The following is a 23,687-nucleotide window of genomic DNA, read 5'->3' on the forward strand; positions in this document are numbered from 1 at the left end:
TATTTTCTCCCATTCTCAGGGTTGTCTTTTCACTTTGTTGACAGTGTCCTTTGATGCACAAAACTTTTTAACTTTGATGAAATACAATTTATCTTATTTTGTTGTTGCCTGTGCTTTCGGCGTAATATCCAAGAAATCATTGCTGAATTCAATGTCATGAAAATTTCCCTTATATTTTAAGAGTTTTATAGTTGTAGTTCTTAGCTTTAGGTCTTTGATCCATTTTGAGTTAATATTTGTATATGGTGTAAAGTAAGGGTCCACTTCATTCTTTTGCATGTGAATATCCAGTTTCCCCAAATGCGTTTCATTTTGAAATAATCTCCCCCTCCCATTTTTTTCTTCCCCCTGGTTTTGAGTTACTACTCTCAATTGAATAGTAAAACCAATTCTATACTTTTTTTTTTCCTCCTCTTCAGACTTTTGAAAACCATAGAGGGAAGTGTCTCCTCTCCAATAGGAAATCTGCTCCCTGTTAGGCTCCCTGTAGGGCCCCGTTATGCCCTAGTTGAGCTTAAATAACCATGTAGAAATAATTGCAGTTACCAGGCAACATACCCCTCCTCCTGTGTCAAACGCTTGGTGAAGACAAGTGCTATTAGCAGCTTAGGGGAGAAAAAAGAGGAGCTGTATTCCTTCAGTTTGGGGACCCATACTCAGCCAGATTGTAGGCAAAGGGCTTAAAAGGAAGGATGTTAGATCATGGGTTTTGGAATCAGAGATGTATGTTCAAATTCTAGCTTTTCTCCTTTATAGCTGTGTGCCCTTGAGCGGTCTAATGGTTAACTTTCCTGAGCTCTGTTTTCTCTATCTTTAAAATGAGAATAATTCTCAGGGCTGGCTGCCGGTCTCTAGTCTCTGCCCACTAAAAAAAAAAAAAAAAAAAAAAAAAAGCTTATACTACTGAAAAGTCTATTTTTCCTTAAATCTGAAGATCAGGAATCTTTGCAGGAGCACGCGCTATCACACCCGGCACCTTGTTCGACGACTAATTGCACTTCTAGGTGATCCAAGACCTCTGGTCTCTGGACTCCCAGATAGTACAGCGATGGGAGGTAAGAATGAGACACCATGCATGCTAAGTCATCAGCACAGAGCCTGGCACTTAGGAAGCGCTAAGTCAATGGTAGCTGAGTTGTGGACGCTCTCAGTTTCCCCATCCGTAAAATGAACGATTTAGCTCAGTTGATCCATTCTCGGACCTTGAGTAAATCAGATTTTCCAGGCAGATGCGGAAACGCACGTCAGAAGGAAATAGGAGAACTGGCAACGCTGTGCCCAGGTCCAGGTTTAGCACTGTAAGCACCGCCACCGGCTGCACCTATCCGACCTAGCCCATTAGCTGCCGGAAGTGTCAGGCAGAGGGTACCCGGAGCAGCCGGGGGAGGAGCTTAGATAGCTCCGCCCACACACGCTCCGCGTTCTTCATTGGCGCTGTGAGTTCGAGCTCGTGACGTCACGCGCGTGCGACCAGCGTGTAAAAGGGGGCGTGTCCCGCCGAGAAGCTGGGGACAAGATGGCGGCGTCCGTGGGGCCGGGTTGTTTGAGGTTGCTGCGCGGGGTCGCGCCGTGGCGGAGCAGGTACAGCTGCTTGGGGACCTGCCGGGGGGTGGCCCGAGCCAAACTGGGGTCTGGAGAGAGGAATCGTTTCTCTGTCGCGGGCTCGCCCTGAGCAGAGCTCGAGTGGAGACGTAGGCACTCACCTTAACCTGCAGCTCTCGAGCAGGTGCGACTGCCGCCGGGTAGGGCGTTCCGCGTCTATCCTAAGCGCTCTCTCCTTGCCCTTTTCACAAGGGACAAAAAACAAAGATATAAACAAAAAGACCCAACCAGTGAAATAGGCTGTGTGCCCGCCACTTATAGCCGAGGCAGGGCTGGACGCCTCTTTCTCAGGGATTCGTGTTGCTGGGAGGGGCGGCGTGATGTGGGAAGAGCACTGGTCTGGGAATCGGGCGGCTTTCACTTCGGATTCTTGGTCTTTGAAGCGAGAGGGTTGGACTCGGTTATCTCAAAATCGTCCATGATGGAAATGGGGTCTTAGTTACCCTGGTGACTCCCAACTCTTAGGTTGTTAGAGGGGTCATCTAAATCAACCTCTTTTTGGAGTTAGCAAAATTGAGGCCATGAGAGAGGAAGGGACTTACTCAGTTTCACCCGGCCAGTTAGTAGCAGAGCCGGGACCCCTACCCGGATACCTCTGTCTCTCTCAGGCAAGGACCTTTCCCTCAGGCTGCCCACCGTGAGGACATTCATTATTCGAAATAGCTTATGTAAGAACCAGCTTGGGAACATTTGGACTCTCAGAAAATGGATTAAAATGTTGGTAGCTATGACTCAGAGTCTGCTGTTCCGTGTCATTTCAAAGAGCTAAGGTTTGAGAGACACACAGTACTTTTGTGTTTCAGGCAACCTTCATTTTGTCAGCGTTGACCAAAGCTTGCGCTGTAATTTTGGGAAGTAAGGACACTGGTTTCGGACTGAAAGGGAACAGAAACTGTCATTGCCCTGAACAGGAAGCTTCACTCTTATTAACTACTCAGAAATGGTGTAACTTTCTCAGGAGGGGGCTCTGCAATGTGATGGTAACTGTTAGGACTTGGACAGGAGAGTCTCTGTGGTTTTAATATTGTTACCAGGTGTGCTGTTTATGAGTCAGTAGTGAAATCATCTAAAATGTGTCATAAGTTGTGTCATAAGTTGGAAAGACTAAAAAATGACCCTCCTAAAATTTTTTCTTTTTTTTGTTTTTGTTTAACGATGGTGAGGAGGATGTACTTCACTCATTATCATTTAAAAAGGGAAAGGGAAAAAGAGTCATAACTTTAGTACCAGTGTAGGTAGATAAGACGGGATTTAGGTGCAATTTAAGGAGGGTGAGGATTTGGGTACAATAAGAACTCAGTTTTCAAAGGTATTACATATCCAGGTGGGAACTATATTTAGATGCAGAAAAACCCCAAAAGAGAACATTTCCATGATCTTTAAGTAAAGCAGTGTCTGTGAGACATATGTTTGAAAACCTCATATTGCAGGGAAGTTTTTCAGTACCTGGGTGATAGGTGACAGGTGAGAGAACCAAAAGAAGGCAATTATGGGTGATAATTTAGGGCCATGTTTCCCAAATTTGTTTGATGAAAAAATGGGGTGGGTGTTTAGCAGAAAAAGAGAGTCTCAGGTATATCCCCCAATACTGCCAAATTCAGGTTCAGTAGATGTAGGTTGGGGCCCCGGCAGCTGTGTTCTTTACACGTGTCCTGGATGATTCTTAGGTTCAGGCAAGTATGGACATAGTGCCCAAGGAGTGGTTGCTTGTGCAAGACTTTCCTTCAGGAATACTTATGACATTCCTACCACTGCCAACTGCAGTGCCAGGGATCGGGAGGGGGAGGGAGAGCAGGGGAAGAGAGAGGAATTAAAAGATATAGGCCTCATGTTTAAAGAACTTTACAGTTTAGTAGCAGAGCAAGGAAACATTACTAAATAATATGAGATAGAACGTGGAATGAGGCCTTCAAGAGGCCTGCCCGTTCATTTTCAGAACTTTCACAGTTCTAAAAAGCAGGAGAGACACAAGGACTATAGTTAGTGTTACCACCAGGGGTGATGTTAAAAATAATTTAAAACTATGACAGTGTGGACACAAACCATTCAGAGTGGTCACAGACAGTTAATATGGCCATCCCAGTGTGTGCCAGCTGAATATCAACTCTGTTACTTTTAATAATAGTAATATGTAACTAGGTGCCAGGGCCTGGGCTTAAGGTTTTATGTGATTGTCTCATTTATTCCTAACGAGGTAGGTCCTGTTTTTACAGGTGGAGAAACTGAGGCTTAAGATTAGTTAAGAAATGCCTTAAGGTCACACAGCTAATTAATAAGTGGCAGGATGGAGATTTGAGCCGCACAATCAGACTTGAGTGCTTAATCCTGGGCTTTAATTGCCCTCTTGCAGGAGGCCCATGTGAGTTCACCATGTAGATGGTTCATGTGATTGAACCTAGCCAGCCGTTCATTTCTCTGAAGCTTAATCTCACTGCTGAGATTGAGGTCCAGGGGGAAGACAGACAAACCCCTGCATTTGAGGGGTACAGACAGTAAACAAATGAGTGAATATATATAAAATCTGTTCATTTCGGGTAGTGAGAAGTGTTACGAAGAAAAATAAAGGCAGGTAATTAAGGGGTTAGAGAACGCTCCAGAGGGACAACTTTTGGGCTTGTGGTGAGGAGAAACCAACCAGGAGGAAGCATTTGAGCAGAGAACTGAATGAGGAGGGACTGAGCCAGCTGGAGGGGTATGCCCAGCAGAGCAAACAGCAAATGCAGAGGCATGAGTGTGCAAGGAATGGGGGCAGGTGAGTGAGAAGGGAAGCAGCAGGAGGTCTGAGGGTTCAGGGAGGACCACTTACATAGGGTCTCGTCTTATTTTCTGTTTTGAAAAGGTCACTCTGGCTGTTCTGTGGTGAATGGGACACAGAAGCCAAGCAGGGAGAACAGGCTAGTGCAGTCCTTCAGTGCAGTGATAGATCTGGTGGCTCAGGCCAGAGTGAGAGTGGTGGCAGAGAAGTAGGCAGATACGGGTATATTTTGAAGGTAGAGACTTCATGCCTTGTCACTGGATTGAATGTGGATAGTGAGAAAGAAAGGACTTACAAAAGGAGTCCCTAGGGTTTCGACTTGTGCAGTTGGGTGAATGGTGGTGCCTTTTTTCTGAGATGGTATATTAATTATAGCAGTGTTGCTGTGGTAACAGGTAAACTCCAGCATCTCAGTGATTTAACACAGTAAAAGTGTTGGTCTCAATCATGTAAAGTCCCAGTGGGTGCTCCTGATCTGCAGGACAGCAGTGATTTGAGGACCCATCTCCTGACATCTTTAACACATGGCTTCCAAAGGTCTGCATGTTTGCATCAAACAGGCTGAAACGGGACAGCCTGGGAAGCCTGAATGGTTCTTACAGTGGTTAGAACTCATGTGGCCACACCCTATTGCAAGGGAGGCTGGGAAATGTAGTCTGTTGGGTAGAGGAAGTGGATTTAATAACCATCTGGCTAGTCTGTGCCACAGATGGACAACTCTGGGGGTGGAGCAGGTTGAACAGGAGTGAGGGAGTGTCAGGAATTCTGTTCTGGACAAACTCAGTTTGAGGTGATTCAGAGTGGGGATGTTGGGTAGCCAGGTGGAAATATGGTCCAGAGGTCTTTGAAGGAGCAGCGAGGGAGTCCTCAGTATCTGGCTATTTAAAGCTGCAGGACTGGGTGAACATGTCTCAGGGAGAGCACAGACAGAGAAGAGGTCTGAACCCTGGGCACGGCAGCTGTTTGAAGTTAGGGAGAGGCTGGAGAGGTAGGAAGATCAGGGTCCCAAAGGCTAAATGTGTTTCAAGAAGGAGAAAGTGAATGAAGTCAAAAGATACAACTTATAAAATACCTAAGTCCTGCGGATGTAATGTGCAGCATGGTGACTACAGTTAACAATACTGTATTGTATATTTAAAAGTTGCTAAGAGAGTAGATCTTTTTCATCATAAGAAAAAAGTTTTTGTAAATATGTATGGTGAGGGATGTTAACTAGACTTATTGTGGTGATCCTTTCACAATATATGCAAATAGGGAATAATGTTGTACATCTGAAACTAATATAATGTTACATGTCAATTATACCTCAGTGGGGGGAAAAAAAGGAGGAAGGGCTCACCAGTGGCAGATGCTGCTGAGAAGTCACATAACATGAGGTCCAAGAAATATGTGTTGGGGTTGACAATGTGGAAGTTGGTGACCTTGACAAGAGATGAGGTGGTGGGAACAAAAGCCTGGTTGAGTGGGATTAAGAGAGGGGGGGAGGGGAGGAAGTGATGACAGGGAACATTGCTCTTTTAAAGAGCCTGCAGTGGGGTGGACAGTGTTTCTGTAAGATTGGAGAAAGTACAACATTTATATGAGGATAGGAATGATCCAGGAATGAAAGACAAGCTGATGCAACTGGGGCGTTTGCCAGGCACTTGTTCCAGGAGCTGGGGCTACAGCAGTGGACAAGAGACCAAGACTCTGCTCTCAGGAAGATCCGTATGCAAACCAGCCACCTGAGTGCCGTGCATTGGGTTACAGTGGATAAATGATTATCTCCCACTTGTACCTCCCCCAGCCCACACCCCCTTCCCCACAAAAAAAGCCTTTTTCAACAGTCTGCAAACGTTCTTTCAGTTAGGGGGTTCAGCAGCAATTCTGGAACACACAATGTAGCAGTGTGCACAACACAACAATACAGCCTTTAGTCAGATTTTACACTTCTTGTTCTTATTCCGTTTGGAAGGCAGGGTTTTAGGCGCTTAGCTTTTGCAGTGGGAGTGCCCAGTCTAAGAGATGAGCATTGTTCACTGCTGAAAGAACATTCAGATACTGCAACACACCCTCCTTTGTGTTAATAACTGTCCATCCACCTGGCCTCTGAGAGGGTGGTGATTGTCATGGTCCCAGCCTTGTTCTCCATACAGACCTTGCTTGCCTGTAGGAGAATCAGAGTCGTCATGTTACCACCATGCTGTGAGAGTGTTGTTAAGTCAAGGAAATTTCATGTGAAAAAACGAAGGTGTTTAAATCTGATAAAATCTACAGGATGTCTGTGTGAGACATAACTACTGACTATCCATGAATGTCAATATCATTGTATGAAAGTCATAAATGCAGTTCTGTTCTCCACAGAAATAGCAGTTTAGACATTTATAGAGTAAATTTCTGCTTCTCTCATAAAGGGCTTCAAGGGAAAAAAAAACACTGACAAGGACATAGTTTCTTTACTTTAGATTTCAGGCCAATATTTGGGGGAACTTAAGTGCTATTTGAATTGAAGGTGGGGTGTTTGCTTTTTGATTAAGGAGAGAGCCAGTTCACTAAAAATTCATTCATGCTTTCCTTGCTGGCCAAGTCACTTATTGCCACTGGGTATATGTCCAGTTTCCCTGGGTGAAGAGGAAACGAAGAGAAACAAAGAATCGGAAATAATATTTTCTTAGAGCTTGAAGCCATGAAAGTAGTCATTTTTTTCTCAGAATGCCTGAAAACCCTCTTCACTCTTTGAAAGTAGCTTTTGTGGCAAAGTAGCCACAAATATTAATTTAAAAATTCCAAACCAGTTGAGCCTTCCAAACTCAAAGTAGATTAGAATAGTTCAGCCTGGTTTGTGTCATTTCTTTTCCAGGGCAAACATTTAAAGTTTAAAATTTTAGGGAATTCACTGGTGGTCCAGTGATTAGTAGGACTCCACACTTCCTGCTGCAGGTACCATGGGTTCGATCCTGCAAGCTGCGGCGCAGCCAAAAAAAAAAAAAAAAAAAAAGTTTAAAATTTCAACCACTTTATTAGGTTCTTTAATGAGTAGGGGTTAGAGGCTACAAGGCTGTGTATAGCTCTTTGTTTGTGGTGAGGAAACGTATGGCTTTGTGTAAGTGCCGGGTTTACTTCTTATTATGCTCTTACACTTAATTAAGAAAAGAGCAGCTTTGTGTGTGAAAAAATTTTAGACTTACAGAGAAGTTATAAAAATAGTACAGAGTATTCCCAAATACCCTGTCCTCTGATTCCCCAAATATCAACTATATTTGCTTTATCATTCTCTCTCCCTTTTTTTCTCTTTGTGAGTGTGTGTTGGTATATATTTTTTTCTGAAACACTTGATGCCCCTTTACCTTTAAATATTTGAGCCCTTTTTGTATAAGGACGTTTTCTTATGAAAACCACAGTACAACGGTCAAAGCCAGGAAATTAACACAGACACAATACTATTATTGAATCTATAGACTATATTCAAATTTTAGAAGTTGATCCACTAATTTCTTTTTAATTAAAAAAATATTTAATGCTTCATTTTTGCTTGATTGTAGGCGCCGTCACTGTGAAGACATTGCCCTGAGCCATTTCCTTCAGTCCTTAAGGAAGCTGCCTCTCAGAACCTTTTCCACAAGTAAGTAGCAATTAGAGGCAATGCTGGCCTCTCTGCTTCAGTTTGTCAGTAAATTGGGATAAACACAGCACATATTTCATAGGGTTGTTGTTAGAATCAGATGGAATTGTGCTTGCAAAGTGCTTAGAGTACCTGGCGTGTAGGTACCACTGAAGCATTATCTGCTGTTATCTGATTGTTCTTACTGGCTGTGTAGTATTCCGTCGCATGACTGTACTGTTTGGTGTTGGACATTTAAGTTGCTCCTAGTCTTTTCCTATTACAGACAGTTCTGTACTAACATATTTTTGTGCATCCTCAGGATAAATTTGTAGACTTAGAATTACTGGATCAAAAGGTTTATGTATTATATAATTTGGTATTTAAGCCAAATTACTCTTCAGAGAAGGTTGTCCCAGTTTACACTCCTCTGAGCAGGATGTGCTCATGAGTACATCAGTTCCCCACACCCTCATCAGCACTGGATTATGAACTTTTTGGATCTTGTAAGCAGCTATTTGAACCTGTACAAAAATGTATATTGTCTTTATTAACTAAAAATCCTTTTTATTCTATCATACTGGAGGCTATTTTTGACTGTCCAGTAATCATACCTTGGGAATAAAATGAGATGGTTAATGAGAATAAAAACAAAAGGCTTATTAAGGTAGTTAATAGGGGCACATCTGGGTGTTACTTATTTAATTAGGACTTGCAGGCTGGAACACAGGAATCACTTGAAGGGTTCAGGGGGAGCCTCAGAAATCAAGCCAGAATCTTGGATCTGCAGAAAAGCTGTGCTTTTTTAAAGTGACAAATGCAGCAGAGAGGCGGTCAGGAGTGGAGGGCACCCTCTGCTTACTACTTCCTGTTGGAGGAGTAAAGTAAGCCCGTGGAAGGTAAGAGAAAGACCTATGGTTGAAGAAAGGTCCAGTGTAGCAGAAGCATGCAGGAGAGTGTGACCAGTCAGCCTAGGGTGCTGGTTCAGTGCAGGTAGGGAGTGTACAACAGTTCTCTCATCATCAAATATTTCAGAGAGGGAAAAAAAATGTTTCTTGCTTTTTGACAAGATTTTCTGGTCAGAGGTAGAATATTTAGTTGTTAAGTAGTAAGGGTTCATTAGGAGTAATCAGAAAATGGAGGAGATTAATGACATCTATACTTGTTCATTTAAAAAAAAGAAACAGGGCTTCCCTGGTGGCGCAGTGGTTGAGAGTCCGCCTGCCGATGCAGGGGACACGGGTTCGTGCCCTGGTCCGGGAAGATCCCACATGCCGCGGAGCGGCTGGGCCCGTGAGCCATGGCTGCTGAGCCTGTGCGTCCGGAGCCTGTGCTCCGCAACGGAAGAGGCCACAACAGTGAGAGGCCTGTGTACTGCAAAAATAAATAAATAAATAAAAAATAAAAAAATAAAAAAAGAAACAGCAGGAAATTCCCTGACGGTCCAGTGGTCAGGACTCCACGCTCTCACTGCTGAGGACCCAGGTTCAATCCCTGGTTGGGGAACTAAAATTCCACAAGCCTCTCGGCACGGCCAAAAAAAAGAAAGAAAGAAAGAAAAAGAAACAGCAACAACCAAAAGGTGGTGGAGGGACAGGGACAAATGGGCAGGATGATTTCCTTCCATTGGAAGCCAAGGACAGGATGAAGGTTTTGTGCAGGCTACTGAGAAGTCAGCTCTTGAGATTTTGTTTTAACAATAACTTTGAGATACAATTTTCATACCATAAAGTTCACCCTTTTAAGTACGCAATTCAGTGTTTTTTTTTAATACTTACAGAGTTGTACAACCATTAGCACTACCTAATTTTAGAATATTTTCATTCCCTCCTCGCCCCCCCCACAATAGTAGCACTTGATCCATTAAACTGTCACTCCCCATTTCTCCCTACCCCTAGTCCCTGGCACCCACTAACCTACTTTATGTCTCTCTAGTATGTTTCCTATACCAGACACTTCAAATAAGTGGAATCATACAATATGCAGCCTTTTGTGGCTGACTTCTTTTACATAATGTATTCAAGGTTCATGTGTAGCATGTGTCATTACTTCATTCCTTTTTTCCTTTTTTATTATCAATATTCCATTGTATTGGTATACTACTTTTTTATTCATTTGTCAGTTGATGGACATTTGGGTTATTTTCACTTTTTGGCTATTATGAATAATGCTGCTGTGGAGCATGCATGACAAATTTTTGTGTAGATGTATGTTTCACTTCCCTAAGAGCTGAATTGCTAGGTCATGTGGTAATTTTATGTTTAACATTTTGAAGAACTGAAGCCCCATTTTACAATCCCATCAGCAGTGTATGCGTGTTCCAGTTTCTCCACATCCTTACCAACAATTATCTGTCTTTTTGATAAAACCATCCTAGTGGGTGTGAAGTTGTATCTCATCATGGTTTTGATGTGCATTTCCCTGATTACTAATGATGTATTGGTTTGCTAGGGCTACTGGAACAGAGTACCACAAACTGAGTGGCTTAAACGGTAGAAATTTATTCTCCCATAGTTCTGGAGACGAGAGGTCCAAGATCAAGGTGTCATAGGGCTGCTTCCTTCTGAGGGGTGTGAGGGAGAGCCTCTTGTCTAGCTTCTGATGGATTGCTGGCAATATTTGGCTTTTTTGGCTTGTATTATAGAAGCATCACCCCGATCCCTGCCTTCGTCTTCAGATAGCATTCTCCCTGTGTGCGTGTCTGTCTCCAAATTTTCTCTTTTTATTTTTTAATTTATTTTTTAAAAATTTATTTACTTATTTGTTTTCTGGCTGCGTCGGGTCTTAGTTGCAGCATGCAGGATCCTTCATTGCGGCGCATGGGCTCTTTGCTTTGTTGCTGTGCGTGCACATGCTCCTCTCTAGTTGTGGCGCGTGGGCTCAGTAGTTGTGGTGCGTGGGCTTAGTTGCCCTGTGGCATGTGGGATTTTAGTTCCCCAACCAGGGATCGAACTGGTGTCCCCTGTATTGTAAGACAGATTCTTATCCACTGGACTACCAGGGAAGCCCCAAAATTTTCTCTTTTTATAAGCACACTAGTCATATTGGATTAGGGCCCACTGTGCTGACCTTATTTTAACTTGATTACCTCTGTAGAGACCTTTTATCCAAGTAAGGTCACATTCTGAGGTGCTAAGGGTTAGGACTTAAGCATATGAATTTTAGGGGGACATAATTCAACCATAACAGATGTTGAGCATCTTTACATATGCTTACTGGCCACTCATATATCTTCTTTGGAGAAATATCTATTCAAATTCTTAGTACGTTTTAAAATTGGACTATTTATCTTTTATCGTTGAATTGTTAGAGCTTACGAGATTTTGCATTTGGGAGAATACTACTGTCCAGTCAGAACTGGGCCTGGATCGTAAAAGTAAAATCAGAGAGCCTGCGTGAGAAATGGTTCCTGGCCCTGTTGGTATCCAGCGGGGCAACCTGGATTCGTTTCTTGACCTCTTTGCAATTCAATGTTTTCATCTTAAATTCTGTAATTATGGTGGCATTTGGGGTGCACTGTAGTGTCACAGGAAAGAAGCTTGTACCTTACTAGATAGAATTTGGAGGCAGCAGGGTCTTTTCAGTGACTCAGGGCTGCACCTCCCTGTCAGATCCCTTCCGGGTCCAGTCAGCTTTGCTGAGGGCTTTTCCCAGCCCTCTTGTTGGTGCTGTGTTTGCGTGACTCATACCCGTCCCTTTTCTCAGGCTCAAAATTTTCCTGCTTTTTGTTACAGATGCCAGAAAAGTCCACACTGCCCCTGCCCGAACCTTGTCCCTGCTGCGCCCCCTGCTCTTTTTGGTCGCGACGGGTGGCGGGTACGCAGGTTACCGGCAGTATGAGAAGTACCAGGAACGAGAATGGGAGAAGCTGGGCTTGGAGATCCCGCCCAAACTTGCTGGTCACTGGGAGGTAACAGGATGGAACCACCTTGGGTTCTCATGGAGCACAACTGCCTGTCACTTTGTAAATTGCTCCAAAGTTAAACTGTTTGAAAAAGTGAAATGTGCTTTCTTGGAGCTCACATCTCCAGTGGTTTTGGGGCTATTACAGAAGTTATACCTTGGGCATCATGTCCGGCTTCCCTCTGTCTCCAGATCCACCCCTGGTCTCCCCAAGGCCTCCGAGTGGAAATTTCCTGCTGTTGAAATATTCAGAGCTCGTGCCTTATACTCAGGCTGGCGTCCTGACAGTTCACGCCTTCTCAAGTCTGAGGATGAGCTGGAAGGGTTGGACTTTTGTGATGTGGATAAGTTCTCACCAGAGACCAGACTGAAATCATCAAATTCCTTTATCGTTACTGCTCAAAATGCTCTCCCCGCAATTGGGCCGTGCAGTTGGGGCGGCCTTCGGTGTCGTTGTACCTTGTGTGATACGTAATGAACTGTCTTACTCATCTGTGCTTCCTGAGGCCCAGGATATCTGACTCAGAGCAGACATTCAGTAAATACTGAAATTGAATATAAAGGTGTAAGTTTAAAAATTGCTTTCTTTTTACCCATAATTTAACAAGTGAAATATCTGAAATCAGTAGACCCTGATAGCTTGGGCAACAGAGGGGGTGAAAGCAGAGACGATGGTATTTGGGATGATGCATTTGGATTTCCCCATGAGCTGCGCCATATCAGTAATCCAGCTCAGCTGCACCCAGCAGCCAGGGTCCCAGTCCTGAAGGCAGGTTCTAACCATGCTCCTAGTAGCTGTGTGGACTTGGACACGTCACTTGCCAAGTTTTCTGTTTTTTGGTTGTATATTACAGAGTCCTTTTTTACAGAATTGTATAGTATGTGAGTCATACTTTTTAAGTATGCTGAACACTGTTTCCCATAACATTGGTTGTTTCCTCTGTAAACATATCCTTCTCCTTCAAACTAGTAAAGTACTTGTTAAGACTGTGATTCATGACCCCACTCCAGTGTTAAACCCAAGCTGGCTTCGCTCTGACCCCAGGCATCTGTCAGGCTGACCCACCTGGTAACATGCCCACCTGCTTTCAGGAAATTCCCACTCATTTCAAAGGTATCCCAAGAGAATCTACATTTGGAAGAAATTTGCTACTTCCTCATTCATAAAAGACTAATGTCAGTAGTTTTTCATAGCATCCACTGTTTGTATAATTGGGATTACTGCCATATATGAGTCAATACCTGAAAAACGATTATTTGTAAAGAGGACAGGGTTGATTAGCTTCTAAGTTCTAGGCTCTGGACAGTGACAGGACACAGGAGCAGAGTGGCCTAGTACAGTGAGAAGTCTGAAGCCCCTGTTGGTAAAGAACTGGGCTTAAGTTAGGTCCTGTTCTTTCGGTGGAATAAGATGCCTCCTGGGTTTGCAAGTTGGGCAACATTTCATTTATGAAGGGGAAATGGTCTGGGCTCAGAGTAGATGCTGTAAGATTTCAGGAGAGGCAGCAGGTTTGGGGGGGAGGGGCAGGTTTGGGGGGCAGTTCTTGAATGGGCAGATGGGGGCTGGATCTTAGTCCCACCCCCGGCTCTACCTAATCACTGACACCTCATATGAAAAATGAGAGAGTACCCCAGTCTGGCTGATCCTCAGAATTGTTTGGGGAGCTTTAATGATATGGACTCTTTGGTCTCAGCTCACTCTAGAGATTTAGAAACTTTGGGCAAGGCTCAAGATCTTTGTTCTTACAAGGCCCTGCGGGTGATTCTCATAAGTCAGATTTAGGAATCATGGGCAGATGAGCTGTAAGGGTCCCTTCAGGGCTCCATTAGTATGTGGCAGGTGAAAATTTCTGGTGGCGATTTTGCTGGAATATAATCCCTTCCTATCCCTGAAGTCAAGTCTGGCATCTCCAGAGCTAAGAAAGAAGACAGGTTGGAAGTTACTGCTGAGATGGCCTCTGGGGTCAGTGGCACAGTTGAGGTGACTGGGTGATTTTTTCTTACCAAATAGTGTTTTCTGGGTTTCCAGGAGACAGACATGGGCTGTATAGCCATCCCCACACATGAAGCCTTCCTATTAGCCCCTCTTGGTCAGAGTGCCAGCAGGAAGCCTTTGTCCTTTCCTAGCTTGTGAATTTCTCTTGTTGCAGAGAACCCTCTGGTCTTCCCTCTGTATCAAAACTCTCAAGAGCATGGTTGTAGTACCTTATGTTGAACAGCACCTCGCAGTTTTTCTGAACCCTTTTAGTTACAACAGTTCACTGAGGTAGGAAGGGCAGGTGTTAGAGCTATTTTACAAATGGAAAGACTAGTTGGTGGCAGAATAGGTTCCAGAACAGAGGTCTATCGATGCCAAATGCCGTACTCTTGGAACAATAAATACCATGTTGCTCATAGAAGGTGCTCTTAGTATAGGAGCTGGACGGTGGCAGTGAGAGATGGAGGGAGGGCTTGCTGTGTATTTGAGGTACCTCCATTCTCTGGGGCTGACTGTTTAAAATGGGAGGTGAATTTGAGTGGCCTGACTTGAACAGTTGTTGTCTGCGATAATGTGACGAGCATTCACATTATCCACCGCCCCCCCGCCCAGCCCCCAGCACAGCACTCCTGAAGAATTCATGCTCACATCTTTCCTTCACGTAAATAGAATTTCCTCTTTTTTTTTTTGAATTTCCTCTTTTTGGTAACAGTTTAGAGGAAACCATAACTCCAAAATCTATGCTGCCTCACTCCCTGCAGGCTGTCCTCTGGGCTGGGGTGGGTGCAGCGCTCACGTAGGAGCAGTAAGGAGGGAGGGACAGGGTGTCAGGAGACTTGAGATCTGGGCAGCAGCAACTGCGAGGCCTTGGGTGAGTTGTGTCACCTTGGGGCTTCTGTTTTTACACATTTAAGAAAATGTTTCTAAGATTTTTGCCTGATCTAAGATTCATGTTGTTTTTATGGTAGAAAAGAGGAAAAAAAAAGTTCATGCAGGGACTTCCCTGGTGGCAAAGTGGTTAAGAATCCGCCTGCCAATGCAGGGGACACGGGTTTGAGCCCTGGTCCGGGAAAATCCCACATGCCACGGAGCAACTAAGCCCGTGCGCCACAGCTACTGAGCCTGCGCTCTAGAGCCCGCAAGCCACAACTACTGAGCCCGCGTGCCACAACTACTGAAGCCTGTGCGCCTAGAGCCTGTGCTCTACAACAAGAGAAGCCACTGCAATGAGAAACCTGCGCACTGTGACGAAGAGTAGCCCCTGCTCGCCACAACTAGAGAAAGCCTGCGCGCAGCAAAGAAGACCCAATGCAGCAATCAATCAATCAATAAATTTATAAAATTAAAAAAAAAAAGTTCATGCAATCTGCTGAGTAGAAATGAAACCTACGTGTTTGCTGCTGTGGGATTAAAGGGAATTCTGTAACTAGCAACAAAGTAACCTGTTAAGGAGAGTGGAGTCTCTGGAAGCTTTCAGGAGCATCCAGGTTCCAGTAGCTCCACTCTTTCTCTCTATATATATATGGCATCACTTTCCCCAATGTGGAAATAGCTTTGTCCTTTATCTACTTATAAAGATGTGTTCATCTACAAAAAATAAGGAAGTGTTGCAAAATATGAAGATGAAAAGAGTTGATGACCTGTAATCCTACAACCCACAGGAAACCAGTTAACATTTTGGTGAACATCACCCTTCTAAGCTTTTGGCTCTGTTTAGGAGTATGTACTGTTAAATTAATTTTTATTTTTAGTAAGATAGTTTAAAAATTTTAAATAAAATATGATCATGTGAAAATTCAAATAGTAAAGAAGGGATTACATAAAAATGAGCCTTCCACTCTCCACCCCGTCTGCTAATCCCATTCCTGCTCTCCAGAAGCAAGCAAGAGTTTTTCATGTTTTTTTTTAAATTTATTTGTTTATTTTATTTTTGGCTGTGTTGTGTTTTCATTGCTGTGGGCGGTCTTTCTCTAGTTGCAGCAAGCGGGGGCTACTCTTCGTTGTGGTGTGCAGACTTCTCATTGCGGTGGCTTCTCTTGTTGCGGAGCATGGGCTCTAGGCATGTGGGCTTCAGTAGTTGCAGCACGCAGGCTCGGTAGTTGTGGTTCACGGGCTCTAGAGCGCAGGCGCAGTAGTTGTGGCGCATGGGCTTAGTTGCTCCGCAGCATGTGGGATCTTCCCAGACCAGGGCTCGAACGTGTGTCCCTTGCATTGGCAGGCGGATTCTTAACCACTGCGCCACCAGGGAAGCCCCAAGCAAGAATTTTTAACGTTTCTTGTGTATCTTCCAGAAAGTCCCTCCATACTTACATATTTATTGAAAGTTGATTTAATTTTTTTCCAATTTCATTGAGAAACAATTGATATATATCACTGTATATGTTTAAGGTGTACAGCATGATAGCTTGATACATTGTGAAATGATTACCACAGTAGGTTCAGCTAATATCCATCATCTTATATAGATACAATAAAAAGAATATAAAGAAGAAAAGAAAAAAGGAAAAAAAAAAGTTTCTCCTTGTGATGAGAACTCTTAGGATTAACTCTCTTAATTTTCCTGTATGTCAATACAGCAGTGGTAACTATAGTCATCATATTGTACATTACATCCCTAGTACTTATTTCTCTTATATCTGGAAGTTTGTACCTTTTGGCCACCTTCCTCTAATTCCCCGCTCCCCCTCCTCCTCAGTCTAATCTGTTTTTCTGAGTTTGGTGGGATTTTTTGTTTTGTTTTTTGTAAGATTCCACATATAAGTGAGATCATATGGTATTTGTCTTTTTCTGTCTGAGTCATTCCACTTAGCATAATGCCTTTAAGGTCCATCCATGTTGTCGCAAATGGTAGAATTTCCTTATTTTTTATGGCTGATTAATACTCCATTGTAAATATATACACCATAACTTCTTTATTCATTCATCACTTGATGGACACTTAAGTTGTTTCCACGTCTTGGCTACTGTAAATAATGCTACTGTGGTGATTTAATTTCTTTTTTTAAAAAAAATTTATTTATTCTTTGCTGCAATGAGTCTTCGTTGCTGAGCGTGGGCTTTCTCTAGTTGCAGAGAGCAGGGACTACTCTTCGTTCTGGTGTGCCGGCTTCTCATTGTGGTGACTTCTCTTGTTGCAGAACACAGGCTTTAGGCACGGGCTTCAGTAGTTGTGGCTCGCGGGGTCTAGAGCACAGACTCAGTAGCTGTGGCACACAGGATTAGTTGCTCTGCGGCATGTGGGATCTTCCCTGACCAGGGCTCAAACCCATGTCCCCTGCATTGGCAGGTGGATTCTTAACCGTTGTGCCACCAGGGAAGCCCTGATTCAATTTCTAAGTCGACTTTACTGAGGTATTGTTTACATGCAATAAAACCCTTTTTAAGCATATAATTCATTGGTTTTAATAAATATATAGACTTGTGTAATCACAACCACACTGGAGATATAAAATATGTATCCCTTTGCAGTCAGTATCCACCCATGGTTCCAGGCAATCACTGATCTGCTTCCTATCACTATAGATGAGATTTTTCTTTTAAGAAATTTTATTTAAATGGAATGTACTCTGTTCTGTGTGGTTTATTTCGCTGACCATAATGTTGAAATTCATTCCTCTTTATTGCTGAATAGTATTTCATTGGGTGGATATGCCACAGTTTTTTTTTTTAATTTTACTTATTTATTTTTGGTTGTGTTGGGTCTTCGTTGCTGTGCACGGGCTTTCTCTAGTTGCGTGAGCGGGGGCTTCTCTTCATTGTGGTGCGCGGGCTTCTCGTTGCAGTGTTTTCTCTTCTTGTGGAGCACAGGCTCTAGGCACGTGGGCTTCAGTAGTTATGGCACGAGGGCTCAGTAGTTGTGGCTCTCGGGCTCTAGAGTGCAGGCTCAGTAGTTGTGGTGCACGGGCTTAGTTGTTCTGCAGCATGTGGGATCTTCCCGGACCAGGGCTCGAACTCGTGTCCCCTGCATTGGCAGGAGGATTTTTAACCACTGTGCCACCAAGGAAGCCCCACATATTATTTTTAACCCTTCATCTGTTGGTGGACATTTGGGTTGTTTGCATCTTTTGACTATTATGTATAAAGTCTATATGAATATTTGTGTTTAAGTCTTTGTGTAGACATTTGTTTTCATTTCTTTTGTGTAAATACCTAAAGGTACAATTACTATTCATAGGTAACTGTGTATTTATAAGAAACCACCAAACTGTTTTGAAAGTATTAATAGTTGTTTTACCATTTTGTATTCCCATTAGCAATATATGAAAATTTCTGTAATCTTATTAGATTCACTTATTCTAGTAGCTTTTTGTAGAAATTTTCATTGAAGACATTCTGGTTTTCATTTTGGAAGTTTCAAGTTGTTCTTTTTTATGTCTTCCATTTCTCTCATTATGATCATATTTTCCCGTAAATCTTTGACCATATTGTACTTGTTTATTTAGCTGTCTCAAAGTCCTTTTCTCCTTTTCATCATCTTCTGTCATTTTGGGGTCTATTTCTTTTTCTTTTTTTCAAAAAATAAATTTATTTATTTATTTTTGGCTGCATTGGGTCTTCGTTGCTGTGCGCGGGCTTTCTCTAGTTGCGGTGAGTGGGGGCTACTCTTCGTTGCAGTGCGTGGGCTTCTCATTGCGGTGGCTTCTTTTGTTGCGGAGCACAGGCTCTAGGTGTGCAGGCTTCAGTAGTTGTGGTGCACGGGCTCAGTAGTTGTGGTGCACGGGCTCAGTAGTTGTGGCTTGTGTGCTCTAGAGCTCAGGCTCAGTAGTTGTGGCATACGGGCTTAGTTGCTCCACGGCATGTGGGATCTTCCTGGACCAGCGATGGAACCCATGTTCCCTGCATTGTATTTTTGGCTGCGTTGGGTCTTTATTGCTGCACGCGGGCTTTCTCTAGTTGCGGCAGCAGGGGTACTCTTTTGTTGTGGTGCGCAGGCTTCTTGTTGAGGTGGCTTCTCTTGTTGCAGAGCACGGGCTCTAGGTGCACGGGCTTCAGTAGTTGTGGCTCATGAGCTCTAGAACACAGGCTCAGTAGTTGTGGCATACGGTCTTAGTTGCTCTGCGGCATGTGGGATCTTCCCGGACCAGGGCCCGAACCCGTGTCGCCTGCATTGGCAGGCAGATTCTTAACCACTACGCCACCAGTGAAGCCCCATCATATTGTTTTGCAACCATTACCACTATCCGTTCCTAGAACTTTTTCATCATCTCAAACAGAAGCTTTGTACCTTTTAAATAATATTCCCTAGTCTACCTCCCACCCAACCCCCTTAAGCACTGTTCTACTCTGTCTCTGTGAAGACTGTTCTAGGTTCTTCATATTAGTGGAATCATACATTTGTCTTTTGGTGTCTGGCTTATTATTTCACTTACCAGATTTTCAAGATTCATCCATGTTTAAAGCATGTTTCAGAGTTTCTTTCCTTTTTAAGGCTGAATAGTATTCCATTTTATGGATGGGCCATGTTTTGTTTATCATCTATTGATAGATAGTGGGTTGTTTCCACTTTGGCTGTTGGAATAGTGCTTCTGTGAGCATTGGTGTACAAATATCTGCTTGAGTCTTTGCTTTCAGTTCTTTTGGGTGTATAACTAGGAGTGGAGTTTCTGGATCATATGGTCAATCTATGTTTAACTTTTTGAGGAACTGCCAAACTTTTCCACAGTGGCTGTACCATTTTATATTCCAATTCGCATTGTATGAGGATTCCACTTTCTCCACATCCTCACCAACACCTTTTTTTAAAAAAATTTTTGAATTTTATTTATTTTTTTATACAGCAGGTTCTTATTAGTCATCAATTTTATACACATCAGTGTATACATGTCAGTCCCAATCGCCCAATTCATCACACCACCATCCCCACCCTGCCCGCCGCTTTCCCCCCTTGGTGTCCATATGTTTGTTCTCTATGTCTGTGTCTCAACTTTTGCTCTGCAAACCGGTTCATCTGTACCATTTTTCTAGGTTCCACATACATGCATTAATATACGATATTTGTTTTTCTCTTTCTGACTTACTTCACTCTGTACGACAGTCTCTAGATCCATCCACGTCTCAACAAATGACCCAATTTCATTCCTTTTTATGGCTGAGTAATATTCCATTGTATGTATGTACCACATCTTCTTTATCCATTCGTCTGTCAATGGGCATTTAGGTTGCTTTCATGACCTAGCTGTTGTAAATAGTGCTGCAATGAACATTGGGGTGCATGTGTCTTTTTGAATTATGGTTTTCTCTGGGTATATGCCCAAGAATGGGATTGCTGGATCATATGGTAATTCTATTTTTAGTTTTTTAAGGAACCTCCATACTGTTCTCCATAGTGGCTGTATCAATTTACATTCCCACCAACAGTGCAAGAGGGTTCCTTTTTCTCCACACCCTCTCCAGCATTTGTTGTTTGTAGATTTTCTGATGATGCCCATTCTAACTTGTGTGAAGTGATACCTCATTGTAATTTTTTTTTTTTTTTTTGCGGTATGCGGGCCTCTCACTGTTGTGGCCTCTCTCGTTGCGAAGCACAGGCTCTGGACGCACAGGCTCAGTGGCCATGGCTCACGGGCCCAGCCGCTCCGCGGCATGTGGGATCCTCCTGGACCAGGGCACGAACCCGTGTCCCCTGCACTGGCAGGTGGACTCCCAACCACTACGCCACCAGGGAAGCCCCTCATTGTAATTTTTGATTTTCATTTCTCTGATAATTAGTGATGTTGAGCAGGTTTTCATGTGCTTCTTGGCCATCTGTATGTCTTCTTTGGAGAAATGTCTATTTAGGTCTTCTGCCCATTTTTGGATTGGGTTGTTTGTTTTTTTAATATTGAGCTGCATGAGCTGTTTATATATTTTGGAGATTAATCCTTTGTCCGTTGATTCATTTGCAAATATTTTCTCCCATTCTGAGGGTTGTCTTTTCGTCTTGTTTATAGTTTCCTTTGCTGTGCAAAAGCTTTTAAGTTTCATTAGGTCCCATTTGTTTATTTTTGTTTTTATTTCCATTACTCTAGGAGGTGGATCAAAAAAGATCTTGCTGTGATTTATGTCAAAGAGTGTTCTTCCTATGTTTTCCTCTAGGAGTTTTATAGTGTCTGGTCTTACATTTAGGTCTCTAATCCACCTTTTAATTTTTTTATAATAGCCATCCTAATGGGTGTGAAATTGTATCTCATTGAGGTTTGGATTTTCATTTCCTAATGACTAGTAATGTTGAGCATCCTTTCACATGCTTATTGGCTATTTATATATCTTTGGAGAAACGTCTATTCAAGCCCTTAGTCCATTTTAAAAAATATTTATTTATTTATGGCTGCGTTGGGTCTTCGTTGCTGCACGCGGGCTTTCTCTAGTTGCGGCGAGCGGGGGCTACTCTTTGTTGTGGTGCGCGAGCTTCTCATTACGGTGGCTTCTCTTGCTGCAGAGCACGGGCTCAAGAGCACAGGTTCAGTAGTTGTGGTGCATGGGCTTTGTTGCTCTGTGGTGCGTGAGATCTTCCCAGACCAGGGCTTGAACCCATGTCCCCTGTATTGGCAGGTGGATTCTTTTTTTTTTTTTTTTTTTTTTATTTGGTTGCACCGGGTTTTAGTTGCGGCACGCATGTGGGATCCAGTTCCCCGGCCAGGGATCGAACCCAGGCCCCCTGCATTGGGAGCATGGAGTCCTAACCACTGTACCACCAGGGAAGTCCCGGCAGGTGGATTCTTAACCACTGCACCACCAGGGAAGTCCCCCTTTGTCCATTTTTGAATTGTGTGGTTTTTCGTTGCTGAGTTGCAGGAGTTCTTTATTTTTCTGGATACTAGACCCTTATCTGGTATATGTATTTGCAAATATTTTTCTCCTATTCTATGGCTTATCTTTTTACTCTCTTGATCATATCTTTTGATGAAGTCCAATTTATCTATTTATACTTTTATTTCCTGTGTTTCTGGTGTCATATCTAAGAAATCATTTCTGAATCCAGTGTCATGATTTTCTCCTGTTTTCCTCTAAGAATTTTATAGTTTTAAGTCTTATGTTTAGGTCTTTGATCCATTTTGAGTTGTTTTTTTATATCGTGTAAGGTTAAGTATCTGACTTCATTCATGGGGATGTGCAGTTTTCCCAGCACATTCCCATTGAATGGTCTTGGCCCCCTTCTGGAAGTCAGTCTCATTCTCTTGTAAATGACAGAGGTGATGTAACGCTCTGACAGAATGTTGGAGAACTGGGAGGACAGTCATGATTCCCATCCCTTCTCACCTGACGACTTGTTGCATAATCACGGGCTTTATTTTTCACTTGATGTCTGTCTGTTTTTTTAAATGGATATACAGTTGACCCTTGAACAATGCGGGTGTTAGCGGCACTGACTCCCCTCCCCCCAGCGACTGAAAATATGCGTATAACTTTACAGGCCGCTCTCGGTATGCGTGGCTTCACATCCTCCAATTACGTAGTACTGTAGTACGTATTTATTGAAAAAAGTCTGCTTATAAGTGGACCTACGCATTCAAACCTGTGTTGTTCAGGGGTCAGCTACTCCTGTTTTGTATCTTGCCTTTTTTACCTTATACATATTGCTACATATGATGATTTTGCAAGACTTCATGTAACTACATACGTTAAGTGGCTCTGCTACCATAGTGGATTCTGGTGCCCTGGTGGTTTTTACCATCGTGACTAACGTTGTAGAGCACGTCTTTGCACGTAGGCCTTTTCCTCAGGCTGAATGCCTCAGTGTAGAATTGCTGTCTGAAGGGGTCTGGGCACCTGCACGATTTTTGCTACATGTTTGCCGTCTAAAACTATTGTACCTGTTTGTAATAGGCATTGTTGGGTATATGAACCACACTGGGTGTTACTGAAACAGTTGTCATAGATGAACACCATTCCTCTCTTCTTGCATTTGCTGCTTCAGTCAACAGATCTTTGAGCTCCTTCCATATGCCAGGCCCTGTTGAGATGCTGGGGATCCACTGGTAGAGCTAGAGCTCCCATCCTCAGAGAGCTTCCCTTATTAGGGGCTGAGATAGCTGAGAAACAGATGGACACATGGACATGTCTAGTGGTTGAAAGGCCGTGGAGAGAACATAGGTAAAGGGCACAGTGTCTCAGGCTGGGGCAGAGCTGGGCTGGGACCAAGGCAGTCAGGGAAGGAAGGAAGGCCCCGCTTAGTGCCGTGTGGGCTGAGAGGGCATCTGAGGGGCCGGGAGAGTGGTCCAAGTAGAGGCTTGAGATGGATAGAGAACACTTGTCTCTGTTAAGGGAGAACAAAGAGCCCCTGTGGCTGGAGGCACAGAAGGCAGGAAGGTAGGAGGGCAGGAGGACCCGTGGCGCCAGCTCAGCCTGTCCTCTGAGTGCTGAGTGATCTGGGTTCTGATCCAGTTGTCCTGGCTGCTATGGAGACAGATTAGGGGACCTGTTGGGAGGCTCTGACAGGATCCCAGCAAGAGAAGGTGGTGGCCTGGATCAGAGTGGGGAGCAGTGGAGTTGGGGTAGGGGGGAGGCACTCGATTCTGGTATTTTTTTTATTGAAGTATAGTTGATGTACAGTATAAGTTACAGGTGTGCAATATAGTGATTCATAATTTTTAAAGGTTAAACTCCTTTTAAGGTTATTATAAACTATTGGCTATATTCCCTATGTTGTACAGTATATTCTTGCAACTTATTTAATTCATTAACTTATTTATTTTTGGCTGTGTTCGGTCTTCGTTGCCGTGTGCGGGCTTTCTCTAGTTGTGGCTAGCGGGGACTACTCTTCATTGCATTGCGCGGGCTTCTCATCCTTCTCATTGCGGTGGCTTCTCTTGTGGCGGAGCGTGGTCTCTAGGCATGTGGGCTTCAGTAGTTGTGGCACGCGGGCTCAGTAGTTGTGGCACGCGGGCTCA

At 43.5% G+C, this 23,687-nt stretch overlaps 1 protein-coding gene across 3 annotated transcripts in view; it reads left to right on the top strand.

The window, feature by feature from the left end:
* The first annotated feature begins 1,449 nt into the window (after nucleotides 1-1,449).
* The window catches only part of PISD (phosphatidylserine decarboxylase), a 36,972-nt gene continuing 14,734 nt past the window's right edge, over nucleotides 1,450-23,687 (top strand). The window contains exons 1-3 of one of the 3 annotated variants that reach the window (XM_030860887.3): nucleotides 1,450-1,581; nucleotides 7,879-7,958; nucleotides 11,672-11,847. In XM_030860887.3, coding sequence (XP_030716747.1) covers nucleotides 1,517-1,581; nucleotides 7,879-7,958; nucleotides 11,672-11,847 — 321 coding nt within the window. In that variant the 5' untranslated portion in view covers nucleotides 1,450-1,516. Of the gene's footprint in view, nucleotides 1,582-7,878; nucleotides 7,959-11,671; nucleotides 11,848-23,687 lie in introns of those variants that run through there. The other 2 variants (XM_030860891.3, XM_030860890.3) reach the window with 2 other exon arrangements.

Source organism: Globicephala melas, chromosome 13 (assembly GCF_963455315.2).
Source record: "Globicephala melas chromosome 13, mGloMel1.2, whole genome shotgun sequence".
Classification (NCBI taxonomy): Eukaryota; Metazoa; Chordata; class Mammalia; order Artiodactyla; family Delphinidae; genus Globicephala; species Globicephala melas.